The sequence below is a fragment of the Typopeltis vanoorti genome, chromosome 18 (assembly GCF_054136105.1).
Source record: "Typopeltis vanoorti isolate ZY-2024b chromosome 18, IOZ_Tvanoo_1.0, whole genome shotgun sequence".
In the NCBI taxonomy this organism is placed as follows: domain Eukaryota; kingdom Metazoa; phylum Arthropoda; class Arachnida; order Uropygi; family Thelyphonidae; genus Typopeltis; species Typopeltis vanoorti.
Window position 1 is genome coordinate 77,975,335 of NC_143566.1, and position 17,505 is coordinate 77,992,839.

At 34.2% G+C, this 17,505-nt stretch overlaps 1 protein-coding gene across 3 annotated transcripts in view; it reads right to left on the reverse strand.

Annotated features, from left to right (window-relative positions):
* Nucleotides 1-17,505, reverse strand: part of Jarid2 (Jumonji, AT rich interactive domain 2) — a 557,336-nt gene that overhangs the window by 357,752 nt on the left and 182,079 nt on the right. For all 3 annotated transcript variants that reach the window (XR_016549859.1, XM_090408748.1, XM_090408747.1), the window contains exons 6-7: nucleotides 11,760-12,079; nucleotides 29-3,025 (exon numbers count right to left, since the gene is read on the reverse strand). Coding sequence is in view for 2 of the 3 variants with exons in the window: in XM_090408748.1 (XP_090264874.1) it covers nucleotides 29-3,025; nucleotides 11,760-12,079 (3,317 nt within the window). In the remaining variant the exon portion in view is untranslated. The remainder of the gene's footprint in view (nucleotides 1-28; nucleotides 3,026-11,759; nucleotides 12,080-17,505) is intronic.

Here is a 17,505-nt window from a genome sequence, read left to right on the forward strand (position 1 = left end):
TTAAAATATTCAATCTCTGGTGACTAACCTTAAAAGAAGATGGTGGTATTATTTTGCATATACCATATTTCTCAGCTTCTGGTTGTATTTTATGAATATATTCCAAAGGATCTTGAAATTCTTCTAGAGATGGATAGTATACAGGTGCATCTACCATTTTAGGGGTATCTTCAGCACTTGGAAAAGGATCTAATTTTTTTTGTGACTGAACATCTATTTTGTGCTTCTTGACCATTCCCAGTGGTCTCCCCCGCTTCTTAAGTGGGGACACATTCTGAGGTGGTCCTGGAAGAGGAGTTTTAGGTAATAATTTTGGTCTAGATTTAACATGACTTAATGATGGACTGGAAGAATGGGCACTTGATGGAATTTGTGCAGTTGTGGAAGGTGGATCACCTGTTGCAGTTGTTTGTGTACCGACAGATGTCTCTTCACTTTTCATTGTTCCTTCATTCATGCATGCTAACAAATCCTCTTCACAGGTATTAGTTGCTGCATCTGCTGTAGTTTTGGGAGGTGTAAGTTCTTGGATGAAATGCAAAGGAACTTGTGTTAAGCTATCCCTTGTTGTTAGCAGAATAGCTCCTGTAGTGAAAGCTTCATCAAATACACCAGAAAATTCACTTGTCATTAGACTCTGAATTTCTTCTGCACTACCAAATACCAAATCGCCAGGAAGAGCATGTGCCATTTCACCAGCCATAGCATCCAAATTGGCAACATTTTCCGACATGTTTTCAATAATGTATGAGGTAGCAGCTGCAGTATCATCCGAAGATTCGCCAATTCCAGAACTTTCTGCAAAATCAGATGTAACAGAGCTCTGACTAAAATTACTATTATTTTCACATGTAGATGTATTCATATTTCCATCTACTTTACTATCTTTATGAACAGAATTTTGTTTTTCAAGATGAGCTTCTGAAAGTGATTTTCTATTAGCATCTAAATTTATTCCAAATCTAGTTAAATCAGATTTTAAGTCCTTTGAAATATCAGTGTCCTCTTTCTTGAATTCAGTCTTAAGTTTCTGCTTGGATGATCTCATATGAATTTTTTCAATTTCTCCTATACCGTCTCTTACAGTGCCATCCCTTTTACCCTCTTTCTTTTTTAACTTCAGTTTTTTCTTAGCCTTAAATTCCTTTTTTGAATATTTACTTAAGAGTTTAGAAGAAAGTTTCTTTGAAGACTTCTTACATTTTAATTCTTTAAGTAATGCAATTTTCTTGTGTTTCTTTGACTTTGAAAATAGTTTCTTGCGCTCACTTTTCAGTTCAAAAAGTTTAGCCTTCTTATGTTCATCTTTCACTTCATCTCTTTTATCTAATAATTTTATTTCATCATGAGAACGATGCTTTTCAAGTTTCCTGGAATCTTTACTACAATCGAGTTTCTTCTTTTTCTTTGGTGATAACTTTGTGTCATGCAAACTCAAAGGTATCTTTGAAATAGAAGATTTACTTAATGCATAAGATAATGAATGCCTATTTTTCTCTTTTTCTTTTGATTCATTATGCTTTTCTTGATCTTCCTCAGAATTTTCTTTTAACGTATCTTTAGAAATTTTTGCATCTTTCTTGCTATCTCTAACTTTTAGACTATCGTGGTGCTTTAATTTTGCACTTTTTGAAGATATTTTATCATATTTATTCTTATCAGTATTGATTTTATTTGATATATGAAGCTTTTGTTCAGAATCTCTACTTTTATCATTAACTAAAGAATGTATTTTTGATAATTTAAATTTTTTCCTCTCCTTTAGCAAGGATTTTTTTTCTTCCTTGGATTTCTCATCTCTATAAGAATGAAATGACCTAGCAAGAGATTCTTTTCCTGTCTTTATGTTTGAAAATCGGGTCTTGGTAAATTCTGATGATGACCTAGTTGAGTTATATAAATCAGTTTTTTTGCACTTTTTGTCAATTTTAATGCTATCTTTCAAGGTTTTCTTAAAATGTCCAGAGTTGCTGCTTTCTGAAGAAACATGTTTATGTGGCTTGATTGTTTTTGTAGACTTATTTTCAGAATTTCTTTTTTCAGATCGCAACTTAACAATCTCTTCACATATATCCTTTAACCTGGAACTACGTGTAATTCTTTTAGATATTTCTGGCTCACTTCTTAGAGACATTGTTTTAACCAATATTACAGGTTTTTTAGTTTTCTTTAACTTATTTTGCTTTTTAATTGTAGGCTTAACTTTCTTAAGTCTTTCTTTACTTTTAAGTGAATGTTTAATGGACGAATGCTTTGATGAATTTAATGAGGTATTTTTGGATGTCGATTTTGTTGGATGTGCTAATGTTAATCTTGCTTTCTCACTCAAATTCTTTGCGAGTCGCGTTGAGAAAGAACCCTTTTCTCTATGCGAAATTCTTAATTTTTCATGTAATTTTGTTTTCTTATGTGAAACAGAAGTGATTGATTCGGGCTCACTTTCTGAATCAAAGTCTACAATAGGAGGAACAAGCTTGGCCTTACGTAACCAAGGACTGGCATTTGACTGTGTTGATAACCTTCTTAAAGGCATTGTAGAGAGTGAGGTTCGTGAAGAGGAGGAGGAAGGACTTTCAGAAGTCTTAGCAGAGCGCAAAGATTTTCGTTTTTCTAAAGCTAATTTTTCTTCCTTCCGGCTCAACATATGCTTTTTCACTAATCGCATAGGTTTTTTCTTTAATTTACTTTTTGAAGTAAATTTTACTATGGTTTTCTTTGAAGATATTTTACTTTCTTGAAGGGCAGTCTGTGATCTAGTTGGCAAGGATCGTTTACTTATATTAGGAGGTTTAGCCTCTTTCTGAGGTTGGGATGATACAGTTTTGTTTTTAGCTATCCTCTGTTGCTTGTATTTTTCCTTCAGAGCCTTGACAGAGGCAGCTGCAACAGCAGAAGATGATTTTGCTTTTCTTTGTACTGTAGTCACAGGATTAGATGTGAATAATCCTCTTCTTGATGGGACATATGCTTTTTTGGAAGAATCTGATTCTTCTAATAGCAATTTTCTTTTCCTGGTCAAGGCAACCTACAAGATATAATATATATTAAAAGAAGCAACTGAAATATTCTAAATAAATAGGGAATAGTCATCAAACTCATGGTATTTTGAGATTTCTGATGCTTCCAATGAAAGCAAAAAAACATTATGCTACAGCTGGTTTATTTATTTTAAACTAGCATAACATTTCCATATTTCTATTCAGAACCTGTAAAAATTTTTTCCAAAATGTTTACAGGTTCTGAATAGAGATATGATTAATAAAAGAAACATAATTAATAAATAATAACCTACTATTAAAGATTAAAGTTAAATTTTTGGAACAAGGGTTTGTAATTTTGTTGCCATCATTCCACATGATGGCAGTGAATTACAAAGTAGAGTTGGATAATGATAAGAAAGAAGAGGAGGAAGTGAAAGTGGAATGGTAGAAATATGAAGATAAAGTGGAAGCAGATATGTGAGGTGAAAAATGAGTGAGGATGTTAGAAGTTAACTGGCAAGAGTGAGAAAGGAATTAATTTGAATACAGAGTGAGATAAGGAATTTGGAGAAGAGACTGGCTATTGAAAGTGTAAGAAGAAAGGGACAAGTGAAAGAGGAGTTGAAAATCAATGATGAGAATGGAAGGCTGATAAGTGGTATAGTGTTTTAATGGAGAATCTACAATGAAGAATGCTAAGACATAGTAGGTACAAATGTGTGTGGGCATATGACAGTAGAACAATAAGAGGAGGAGTGATTAATGCTTCGGAGAAGAGAAAGTGAAGAAGAATTGACTGAGTTGGTTAAAATGAATGACTCATGAGGAACTGTGAATGAGGTAGCACATGATTTGAGGGATGCTGTTAGAAACAGTAAAGCAGAAGAGTTTGAGAAAGAGAGTTATGTGTTGCATATGTGTGATATCACAGATGAGGAGAAGGACAATGATTACAAATGGCATGTTGGCCAGTATGTATAGGATGAGAGGCTATCAGTATATGTAGATATATATTAAATAAATCTGAAGATATTGTTTGCTGGAGATGGTCTACATTTGAGTGGGAGTGAGCACAAATAAGGTAGATTGCTGATGAAACTCATGGTAGAGCTGAGTATAAGAAAACAGAATAGGTGTGAGATGAATTATGGTAGTATGAGAGAATGAGCATCAGGGTTGGCATCACTGAACATTGTGAAATCAAATATCATAAAAAATGATAGGGTGAAAATTGTGAGAGAGGGAACTAAGAGTGAGCTATTATGCTTATATACTGATGAAGGCATATTAGAAATAAAATGACGGTGTTTTTTTGTGGCACTGACATTATCAGTTCCACAAATCCTTGGTCCAAGTGAAACATCATTAACAGAAGATGATATACCAATGGGAATAGAATATGATAGATATACCACTTTCTGGGAAGAATATGAGGGAGTAGGAAACACTAATGAGCTCAGGTAAGTGGTGTCCAGAAAGTAGACAATGGTGTGAGGATGAGATAAACAGGAATTTTAGATATTTAGTAGAGTGTGGCTATAGGCCAGGGAATGTGAAGGGAAGGGACTGTGAAATGTTCAGGAAGATAAGACTAGTTGAGTGAAAGATATCTAATAATAATAATAATAGGTGACTAACTATGGAATTTCTGATTAGAAGCAAGAAAGAACATATCCAAATAATGAGAATGGATAAATTCTTCAGCCACTCAGGGCAATTCCCTTACATAAGATGATGGAAGCCACACATGAGTGTTGGATTTAACTACCTAACAGCTATGGGAGATAAAATATAACAAGTACAGCTGTTTTGCATGATGAATTAACATATTGTAGCCAGACAGATGGTTAAAAATTATGTCTCATACAGTGGTAATCAATAAAGTCACCAATCCTGTCACTAGTTAGTCAGATGGATTTTTTTTTGACCCCTACACATGAAAGATCGTAAATGTATAGTATACATTAATACTATGAGTGGACTAAAGTTTTAATTATTTTATATATTTTAACCTAATTTGGAAACCCTGCTCTAAAAATCAACCATGAAACTTTTTCAAGCCATGCCAGGCCTCCAGTTAGTGAGGCAGTGGACTCACAATGGCAACAAAATTCATTTCCCACCTAAACAACGACAAACATCCATGCCCACTGTAGGATTTGTGCCTGCAGTCTGCTGGTTGGAGAATAAGTACGTTAACCACTCAGCCAACGAGGCAGCAGCAACCATTGTTACTTGTTAGATCCTAGGTGAAGGAATCTTGGAAAGAAATCATTCATTTAGGGTCTAACATATAAAAAAATTGCAAACATAGAGAAATACCTGCACATCAGTTGTAATTAAAAATGAAACTTCCTCACTTTATGTAAAAATTTGTATTCTTTATTTAAGCACCTTATATTTAAGCTATTGTGATTAATTTGAGATTTCATTTTGTATGTCTTAAAAAAGAGGGATAATGTGAATTAAATTTAAGCCTTACTTAAGCTATGCAAAATCTATTGTGAGTCATCATAAAGCTATTAAGTATTAATTCCTGGAAGGCCTAAAGCTACATGCATACAGCGTAACGCTGGCGGGTATAGCTTATTCGGAAAGTCACGTACTTATGTATTCCGTGAATCTGAGTATATCAGCATCGTAGAAACGAAGGATAAGCCAAAGGGTGAAATTAGTAAGGATCGTGTGCAAAAAAGGGCTGAAAAAGAGGGCGCTCAATAGGAATATAAAAGGGGGTTGAGCCTGGAACACAGGGCATTCTCTTGATCTCTTGCCATATCGTTTTTCTGTTGGGTGGTTCGGAAGTTGGTGGGCAGTTTCATGTAAGGGGGGGGTGAAGTCTGTGATGTCAGGCAGCGATCGTTCGTAAAGAAATGAAGCTGGATTCTATGCAAAGTTGAAAGTAAAAATTCCAGTCCTAACAGAATCAAGCCGTCACTGAAAAGCCCCATCGAGTTGTTCCTGAAACGCAAAGATTTTGAGTTCGTTTCAGGCAGAAAGAATGAAGATAGCGTAATCCCTACGTTGCCGTATAGACAGCCAAAGTAGATGAGAAATATCCAGACAAACACGTGGTGCAGAATGACGCGGAAAAAGTCGGTACGGTGTAATTGCTCTAATTTTGTGTGAATGTTCATTAGAAGAAAGATTATTTACGATTGTGAAATTTAGAACTTTATTCTAAGGAACTCTGTGAACTGTCTCTAATCAGAAAGTTAACCTTGTTTGTGAGTAAGAAGAATTGTTTAGAAGAGATCTTTTTGTAATTTTGTATGTGATAGGATTAACTTGATGCGATAAGAAAAGTAGAATTTAGTATCTCAGTAACATTTGAATGGTTGTTAGTTTTGTTCTTACGAGTAATACTACTGAAAGGAATATGCTTAACTCAAAACATCGTTTACTTTATATCCTAATGTGTAATTACTGTGTTTAGTTTGCCTTATAAGTTTTAATTAGTTCGAATGTGTTAATCTCTTAGTTCGAGTTTTATTTAGTATTGAACATAATTGAGTGTATGAATTTTGTAATGTGTTTTAGATATTCCAATAAACATGTCATATTTACCTGAACCTGAGTCGTGCCTGATTACGATTCCAAATTACCACTTACAAAAATAGAACCTATTTTGGTGGGATGGATTTAGAGAGTGAATATAAAATATAGATTTAGGTCACGACTGAAATAGTCTGAATCTATACGGCAGTTAAATTAAGATATTGTGTAGGTAATCTTCAGACTCTAGTATTGTATCCCTGAGCAAGGATCTTTTCTGCTATAGGATACTGGCTGGTGCAGCAAAATATAAATTTGCCAGTATCTGAAGAGGAAACAATCCAAGATATAAAAATAAGATTAAAGTAAGAGAAGAAAGAATAAATAATGAAAGATAAATATATAACAATAGAGCAGCCGGTAGGATTTTGATAGAAGAAGGTCTAACTAAGAAAGGATAGATTTAAGTAAACAACAAATCGAGTATAAAAATATAAAAAGTAGAAAAACATAGATATAACATACTATTTGGAATTGTGGCTGAAGGGCAATGCATAATAGGTCTGTTAATTGATCTCCTGGCTACTTTGCTTGCTTTGAGAGATGAAAAGCAAGCATTTTCAGGAACAAACCCTGCAATTTCTGTATGAAACTAGCTAACTCACCTTGCCCATATAAAGGCTCATTGCATCCTAGATGGGATTTGAATTCAGGTGTTTCCAACCAAAAGGCATCATCAATACTGAATGAACTACAGAAACTCACTAGCAAGTGAATATGCAGTTTTGACATGGGAAGTAATTAAACAGACAAACTTGACTAAAAACAACAATATTTGTTGAATTACAGTGAGAAATTATGATAAACTAAGGAACGAAACTAGTGATATGACAGGACTAATGACATGCTAGATCACTAGTTCTATTGCTTTTTCTGTTAATTGCTTTATAACAAATATGGCATCAATGCATGATCTTGCCTTATGGAATCCTTGTTGTTCATCATTATAATTTAGTCTTGATTCTAATTCTTCATTATGATAGACATGTTGCTAGTTTAGTGGGCCTCTTGCAATAAGTCTGTTGACTCCATGGAGATTACCAAAATAATAATAATAAGGGACTGTGCTAAGGAGCAGGAGTGTCATAGACTTCGTTGTTCTACAAGTCTGACAACAGGCATGCTCCCAAAAAATGGAAAGATGGGAAAGGAGACTCCAAGTCAGCAATGTCAAACTATATGCTAGTTTGTGTATCAAGTATGGTGATAAAGGTGTTGGCAAAACTGATTCAAAAGAAATAAAACCTTGGACTGAAGAGAATAGACAACCTTTCTACAGAGCAGTATGGGTATATTAAGGAGAGCGTTTGCTTAGTAACTAGGTTAAATTTTATAATACAGTGACAATATATACATATAAAATTATTCTAGATTTTGCAGAGGCATCTGAGAGAAATGCCACATGACAAAACTGCTACTGAAATGAATAACATGGGAATGTCACTGATAGCAAGTTGTGTATGGGATGCAATGTCTCAAAAGGAAAGGTGAGAAGTGGCACCACAGTATTTTGTTCCTGGATTTTTGTTGTTTAATCTGTATACTGCAGATACAGTTCAAGGTGTGAGAGGAGATATTCAATTTTCTGTGGGTGTAAAACTACAAAGATCAATTTCAGACTGGTCATTGAAGAGATTAATATTTAGTATTAGTAGTGCATCTTGGACAGAAAAGATGCAGTGGGGTGTACTATACAGTAGAAACTTTACTCAAGAAAGTCGAGTAGGCAAAAGAATTTGGGAATGTTGGTGGACAAGGATATCCTAGCTGTTTGGAGTAATTACTTTGATAGACTGTTTAACAAACCAAGCAGCGACAGAACCATATTAGAAAATTTTCAAGAGGAATACATGTCTATACTTGAGGTATAAAAAGCCATCAAAACCTTGAAATGTAGAAAGGCAGTTAAGTAGATGATCAATCAGAAATGCTTAGTCTTCAGAGGGTGTGGTCAGAAGATCAAATTTCTGATGATTGGAGTAGAGCTCTCATAGTACCCATATATATGTGTGTGTGTGTAAAGGGAATAAAGCTGAATGTGAGGATTGCAGAAGAATTTCTCTATTAAGTGTTGCAGATAAGAGGTTGACAAAGATTGTGGAAGAGAAATTTGTCAAGATCAAATTTTCACTTTAAGACAATTAGTTGAGAAATCATGGGAATATGACAAGTATCTGTACTTAAGTTTTGTAGATCTGGAAAAAGTATATGACTAGGAGGCCAAAGAAAAGCTTTTCAAAATGATTCAAGTGCATGAGGTGAATGGAACATTATACAGAGCAATACACTGTCTATATTTAAGTTGTCCGTCAGCAGTTAGAATACAGGAAATACAGGAAAATGGTATGATGTAAAATCAAAGGTACATTATCTCCACTATTATTCATCATCTATATGAATCACATTACAAAAGAAAGTGGCATTAGGCCAGATATTAGAATTGGATATGTCAAACAGCTCTTTACTTTATGCAGATGATATGCCTAAATTTATACTCCTAAACACATGTAGTGCAAATTTATGGGATTGTCTAAGTCGAATAACAGCTGTAACAAATTTTGCATGAAAATAAACAATAAAAACACCCAAATATGAAAATAGGCAGGCGCACCGAAAACTTAAGCTGTTTTTTGAATGGAGATCTTATAGAACAGCTGAAGTTTCCTATGTTCCTGCCTATTTTCATTGTTTTGGTCTTTTTTATTGCCGATTTTCATTCCGAATTTATTATACCTGCTATTCAATTTAGTTAAACAATCCTGGAGATATACTATGTGTTTAGGAGTATAATATCATCTGCATAAAGCAAGGAGAAAGTCTGATATCTCCAATTCTAATATCAGGTTTAATGCTAATTTCTTTCATAATGTCTTACATATAGATGATGAATAAAAGTGGAGATAATATATATCCTTGTGTTACACCTGATTTTACATCACACCATCTTTCTATATTTCTTTCAATTCTAATTGCTGACTTACAACTAAAATAAAGACTATCTGCCCTGTATAATATTCCATTTATCCCATATAGCTGTAGTATTGTGAAAAGCTTTTCTCTTGGTACCTTGTCATATGTCCTTCAGATGGTCTACAAAACCTATTACAGATCCTTGTTATATTCTTGTGATTTCTCAACTATTTGTCACAAAAAGTCAAAATCTGATCCTGACAACCTCTATTTGGCATAAACAGAACTTATTCTCCAAGTTTTCTTCCACAATTTTTCTCAGCTTTTTCTGAAAGATGCTTGCATAAATTTTACATAGAGAAATTCCTCTGAAATGCTGATATTCAGTTTTATTCATTATTTTATTATTTTTTTTTTTAATTGATGGGAACTTATGAGAGCTGTAGTCTAATCATCTGGAATAAGACCATCTGACCAGGTCATCTGAATTATTCAGCATACCAACTGCAAGAACTGTTATATCTACATATTTGAGCACCTCTGGTTGAATATCATCTACTCCAGCTGCTTTTACACATTTCAAGTTTTTGATGGTGCTTTCTAACTCAAGTATTGATACCCATTGTTGTTTGCATTCCTCTTGAATATTTTGTACTTCTGTTTTGTCAACACTTGTTTCGTTTAACAGTCTTTCAATGTAATTACTTCAGACATCTAGAATCCTCATCTTCAGTTCTCATGTCAGTTTATTATCTTTGATCCCTTTTATAGTCTCCAGAACATTTGTCACTTTCCTGAAATTTATATTCTGTATTCTTTTACAAAGTCTTACCATGACTTCTGTTTAGGTACTTTTACAGATAGCTTAACTCTCTTGCATTTTTCTCTGTACTATTTTAGGGCATCTGCCGAATTATTTGTTAGGAACTTTCGGTATGCTTTCTTCTTTTCTGACTGCTTCTTCAACATCTTGCATCCACCACAAGGATCTTCTTTTTTGATCCTTGCTGACAACTTCATCAGGTGCCTGCCTATCTGAATTAATCAATATTTTTTCAGTTTGCAACTGAGACTACCAGGGTTGTTTCCTGTTTTTGGACTATTTCATGTTTTCTTCAATAATGTTTGTCTAGCTGAGTCTATAGTTGACCTGTAAAAGCTGCTCAAATTTATTATTATTTTTTTTTTAAAAGTTTCTTACATACTGCTCTTTTCAATGTGATATTCAATTTTATCCTACTTAAAAGTAAGTGATGGTCACTTCAAGTTTTGAGTCTGTTGTATATACTGTTGTATCCTGAAATTCAGTACATCTACTACCTAAAGATATTCCCAAACACCCATGTCCTAAGTGAGAGACTATGAGCAATTCATCCAGTTAGTATCAGAGCATATTTACATAAAATCAATTTTATATCAGTATTGTTTTATTAACATAAAATTATTTTCGTAGAAGGTGACTATATAGCCCTTTTGAAATGGCATTTGTTTCTACAGTGTTAAGCTGGCTGCTCGACAAAAACTGCTTCAGATGTGATTCAAGTTGCTGAATAGGGGAAGTTTTTTTTCTAGGGATTCCTCCATATAGTTCCGAAGTTAGCTGATTTTTTACAAAGGCATGGAGGTTTTTTCTTCCAGATACTTCGGATTTTTCATACTGCATCTCAAAAAAAAATGACCATACATCTCACGCTATTACAGACAAATAGTCCATGCGGTTGGCCTATTGGCTATGTGCTTCACAACCATATGCCTGGAGAAGGAGTGTCCCAGGTTCGATTCCCGTTGACGACATGAAGAGCTTAAGGATCTTTCTCAGCCATAGCCAAGTTAGCTGGCCTTGGGCGTGGACAGCACTTAATCCCTCATTAGGAGGGCTCAACCAGTCCTAAGGGGCGGTCGAGGAATGGAGGAGAAACCCCATATGAGACAAATAAAACAGTCAAGGAATGGAGGGAAACCCCATATGAGTAAAATAAAATAACAGACAAATAAAATGAGTGTTTGGTTTTAGGGCAACTAAACACTGCAGTTTTCTGTGATATGCTCTCTCTCCCATCCTGAAAGCTATGGGTTGTCGAGCTGAAGACTATCAATAGGTTGATAGCTTAAGGCTGAATGAACGAAAGTGATAGCAACCAGCGGAGGCTCAAGGATGGAGAGTATCTGCCTACAGGTCTTTAAAAGGTTAGGTAAGACCAGTGGAGCTCTACTTACTCTCTTTGGGAAGTAAAAGGAATTAGAAAGTTTATTTAATTTTGTACAAACACTTAAATGAACATTTTGCTATTAAAAAATGAAATAAACATGTACCTCTTTTTGTGATCTTTGATAATTATTATGAGTATGCCCATTTTCTTCAGATACAGTTGATTCAGCATCTTGTTCATCTTTGGAGCCATGGTATTTGCGTTTTCCTGTGCATTGTTTATTTGTGATATTCTTTCGTGACAACCCATTTTCTGAAACTTTTACAGAAGTTTTATGGTCTCCTGACTTAGAGGGTGTTAATTCTCTAGACGAAATAAATTCAACAGTGTCTAATCCAGGGCTTTCACTCCTGCTTTCAGAGCTGGTATCACTTCTTGCACAACTGTTTAGAAAATCTAGTGCTGGTGGAAGAATAGGAGTGCCTATAAATAAATAAGCAGATTTGTTAACTGTAAATTTTATAACTGATTTTTTTTTCATAGTTAAATCATTCTTTTCAGAAATTTAATTTTATATAAAATTAAAATTGAATTTATATTAAATTTTAATTTAAATAATTTAAATTTAAATTTCTGAAAGGAATGATCTGAAAAAAATCTAAAATCAAAAATGTGCAGAAATCTCAAAAAACTGAAAATTTGCTTGAAATTGAATATGCCATCAAACATGTAGTACAGATAATGTGTATGCTACACCCACCGACTTTAAAGATGTTCTTATTTGAAATTAATTTCTTCAACACCTTATAGGACATCTATCTACTGGTTTTTATTGGAAAATCTTTGCAATTCTTGCTAATTAGTTTTTTCATCTCATCAAAAATCTGTTTCAGAATCAAATCTAATTGCAGTTCACTTGGAGTAAATAACATGATTTTCAATGCACAGCAACTTAAAAAAAAAAAAAAAAAAGACTAGAGACCACTGAGAAAGATTAGGGGCAAGAACAGAAGGCATCAATGGCAATATCATATATCATATTAAAAATTAGGAAAGAACTTGACATTGTTAGCATCCAGGAATGTGTTAGCAGAGCTAATCTCAAAATAAGTGTTCTCTCCCAGGTTAGTAGGAAAAAGACCCAGAGGAAGACCAAGATATGGGTGGATTGATATACTAAAAGATGACTTAGAAGACAGAAATATAAGCTCTGATAATGTTGGAGTCCTAACAGGTAACAGATTGATTTGGAGGAAAATTGTAAATAGGAAGTTAGTGGTGATGTAAGTACTATCATATCCGGTACATGTCAGGAATTTGATGATGATGATGAAAAAAAATCATTAGCCCATTCCAGTACTAATGTTCTGGAAGTTTACACAAAAAGATTTCATGGATGAGAGCCACATAAAAAAATTTATATCTCAGATTATGATGACCACTGTGGCTTTTCCATTATCTGTCTGAGAAGCAGGATCTTCTGTAGTGCAAAGACCCGAATAGCAAGGTTGTCTTTCTCGGACTCTTCAATGTTCACAACTCAGAAGAGTTTCTCTTCTCTAATTGCACCACTGAAGGTGGCAGACTTGCTGAGATGTGAACTGTCACTAACAATCTTTCACAAAATGTCCATCTGCCTACCAGAATACTAATAATCCACTCACTCCCCCAACACCTTGGCTCTCTTCTTAACCAGTTTTTCTGATAATTATCAGCTCGGTCAGTTTCGACAGTCCTTCAGTTGGAAGAACTGGGTTCAAGTCCTGTCTAGAATGTGAAGAAGCTTTATGACTTTTCAATAGAAGGTAAGATGGCCAATCTTGTATGGTGATGAGAGGGTTTTTCTTCCTAGAAACTCTGGCTTTTCATCCCACAAAACAGGCAAACTGGCCACTAGAACACATGCAATTAACAAGCATAATATATATGGGCCTCATGATCTGAGTTGCGTTGGCTGTAAATCCACCAACTAATTGGCAAAATATACTGTAGATGTCAGCTCTCTTCTTGGTAATTCAGACCAAACTAATCCAAGTTTCTTTTCCTTCAGGTCCATATCAATCCCATGACATTTGTCATTACAATATTGTCAAATGTGATGATCTGTATGACTTCTACTCTTCTTTTCCTTTAACTGACCACTCCCTTCAGATATCAAATACTTGCTCCAACCAAATAACTGAAACAATTCTTACTAAAATAAAGGCTTTCACTCCAAATTCCATGCAAACGTCACAACCACTATGCAAACCTTGATTTTCTGACAAGTATACCAAAACAATTCTGCATGCTGCAAATGGATAAGCCTACAAAGCATTATGTGTACGTGTGTGCACAAGCACACACACTCCAGTAAGAAAACTCCATGCCATTTTAGGGATCAACACACACAACACATGCAAAAAAAAAAAAAAAAAAAAAATGACCAATCCAAATTTGACTTTGAAAGGGCCAGATGCCAAAAACCTGACTTCTGTTTAAATGGCAGCTGAGCCTTCTAGTCCCTGAACAAGGCACTGGGAGCAACTTTTGCTGATCAGCAACTCACTCTCGTGTACCAATCTCCCATAGCAATTGTGTAATTCCTGATTTAGGTCCAACCTATATATTAAAATCAGTCATGAAGAGTAAAATAACAGTATACAACTTTGAATGACAATAGCAGATAAATAGTGATAGATGAACAATTTTTATTAGCTTGCAAATATAACGTAACACTTGAAGTTTCAACACAGACAGTTAAAATTTGATATGACAGTCTCCAGTAATTTTGCAGACATCCCATTTATAATCAATTTCCTGCCACATGTGGCAGAGCATATCTGGTGTAACTTCAGCAATCGCAGCAGTAATTCTGCAATGCAGCTTATTCAAATTGGTTGTAATGAGTGGTGGTGATGCAAATACTCAATCTTTTGCAAAGCTCCACATAAAAAAAAAAAAAAAAAAAAAAAAAAAAAAAAAAAAAAAAAACGGTGTAAGGTTAGGGAAATGTGGTGGCCATGCTACAGACATCCCTCTACCAATACATCCGCTTGGAAGAAGGGTGTTGTGGTATGACCTTGCATGTGTCAGATAATGAGGGGGTGCTCTGTCTTGATGGAAATGTAAATGCTTGTCATCATCTAATTGTTGTATCAGATACATTCTTGTAGCATGTCCAGATACACACCATCAGTAAAGGTAGACTCAAAAAAAAAAAAAAAAAAAAAAAAAAAAAAAAAAAAAAAAAAAACACTCGTTCTTCTTGCTTATGGCGCAAAAAACATTAGCCTTTGGAGTGTCACAAACATGTTTTACAATGCCATGTGGATTATTGCTTTCCCAAATTCTGCAGTTGTGAGTATTTACTTGCCCACTTACTTGAAAAGTACACTCATCACTGAAAACAACAGTGTCCAAAAAGTCCTCATTTTGTTCTATCCTATTGATCATTTCCATACAGAAATCCTGGCATATCTTCTTATTGTCTTTCTTCAACTGTTGTACAAGGGTAAATTTGTAGGGCCTTGAATGTAGATACTGTCGTAAAACACACCAAACAGTTACATATGGAATTCCAATTTGAAAAGATGCCAAAACAACATTGGAAGCACACAGCCTTCCCATTGACCTTGGATGATGTGCGATGTATCATGCATAATCCAAGATGGTGTGATACATCACACATCATCCAAGGTCAATGGGAACACTAGATGGTGTGATACATCACAAATGGTGTGATGTATCATACCATCTAGTGTTGTCATTTGGTAATAAAGTTATATGACCAAAAATTGATGTGCTTCACTCACTCAGCATTTATACATCTTCTGAGTTATTCTGTTCTTCTGTAAAGTTGTATACACTCTTTTGAAGCACCATGTATTATATATCGTTTTATTGTAGTTAGTTAGTTAGAATGTTTCAGATTCATATCTGTGATGGTGCATTTACTTAAAAATCAGCATGTTGTGAATTCTAAAGAATGAGGCTCAAGTATATAAAAAAATAAAATATTTACTGTAAATATATACAACAGATACAAATTCTGTATAATAAATTCGCTTTATCTCTTAAAGGAGATCTAACATTCATATTTTCTATGGAATTAAAATTAGTAGATTTATTTCTACTATTCTATACATCCGACTTCTGAATATATGCAAAGAACAAATAAATGCCTATTCTAGAGATGAGTCCAATAAAAATAAGCTCAAAGATGTTTCCATGGCTTCTGATCAGGTCTGACACAAAGGCCTGCTCACCAAATAACCATGTATGGGCTACCACCACCTACCCTTTGAAATGGAATGCTTCCTTTCTTCATATTTCCCCACAATGCTAGAATACCACAGGACTCATTCATCCACATTATTTCTCCTATTCATAAATTATCTTATATCATTAACTTCAAATTCTATCCATAATTTTGCTAATGATAGTACAACTCATTCATCCTTTTCAGTTGACAAACCTTGCAGTGTAGATCCAATGAGATCAGGAAGATCATATACCAAACTATATGATCTTCCAAAATATGCAAGGAATACTGATCTTCTTGCTAAATTTCACTGAGATGAGAAAAATCTTGTCAACTTCAATGTTACCAAAATACATCTTGCCTTATTTCATACAAGAAAACCATGCTTCACCATCCCTCACCTTAATAAATACCAGATCGCGCTCATTCAACTTACTCACACCTTTTGTCTCCCCTGAAAAAAGCACACCACAGTCTCATCTGTATCCAAAAAGCTAGGTGCCCTTTTGGGCTCAAGCCATTATTTCTCATCAGCATAAAGCTTAACACTGTATAAATCCCAAATGCACCCAAACTTAGAATACTGTTCTCATATATTGGATAGTGCACCAAAACCTCTCTAATGATACTTGATGCTGTCCAGAGGAGGATTCAGTTAACTGGTGACTCTTCTCTCAGAGATTTATTCCAGTCACTATCCCACAGTTTCTGCTTTGTACTTCTTCTACAGGTACTTTTATGGATGGTGTTCTGCTGAACTGGCCAACACTATTCCTCAAATTTCCCTGAACCCAATAAACATAGCAATGGTCAATTGTCAATATAGTCAACAGAATTGACTATACCAATATCCAGTACTAAAAATACCAAACCAACTTGTCATCCTTCTCTTTCACACCTTCTACCTTTATGCATTAGAATGGGCTTCCCTAATGACTATATCCTCCAGTTATTCAAAAAACATATCAATAAATTCCTTCTAATGCTGGTTTTGTAATCTCATGTGCATGTGAGGTGGGGGGGGGGGAACTGATTAAAAAAAAATAAATAAAATAACTTATGGGTCCAAGAGTCATAGTAGAAAAAAACAGATACTTGATGACTTAGAGGGAAAATAAAAGAAAATACAGGATGAAACAGAATAAAAAAAAACATGCAAAGATAAATAATGATAAATTAGTAGTCAAGAAAAATTTATACCAAGAAGAAATTGCAAAAATTATACAGTCTAAGAAATAACATGAATGAAAACAGAAATCTACAAATGGATAATAAGCAGAAAATCTAAATTTTATCATTCTATGAAGTGTACATAAGATTGCAAAAGATAAAAATGTTAAAAATAAAAACCTCTCAGACAAAACAAAAAATCAGTTGGAGAAAAGAAAAAAGAAATACTACAGAACTTACAGAAATAAATAAAACAATCAGAAGAAATATTAAAGAAAATAAAAAGAAAAGAGAAAATGATACAAGAAACAATAGATAACAAAAATATTAAAGTACTATGAAAAAATCTTGCACCAGGAAAGAAAAAAAAAGAAATACTAATATAAGAAAATATATATATACAAGAATACCTCGATTATTGTGGTTATTGTTGCCACGAAAAATCAGGATAAATAATGCATGTAAAATGGGTGATCGCTGCCAAAGATTTTTCAAA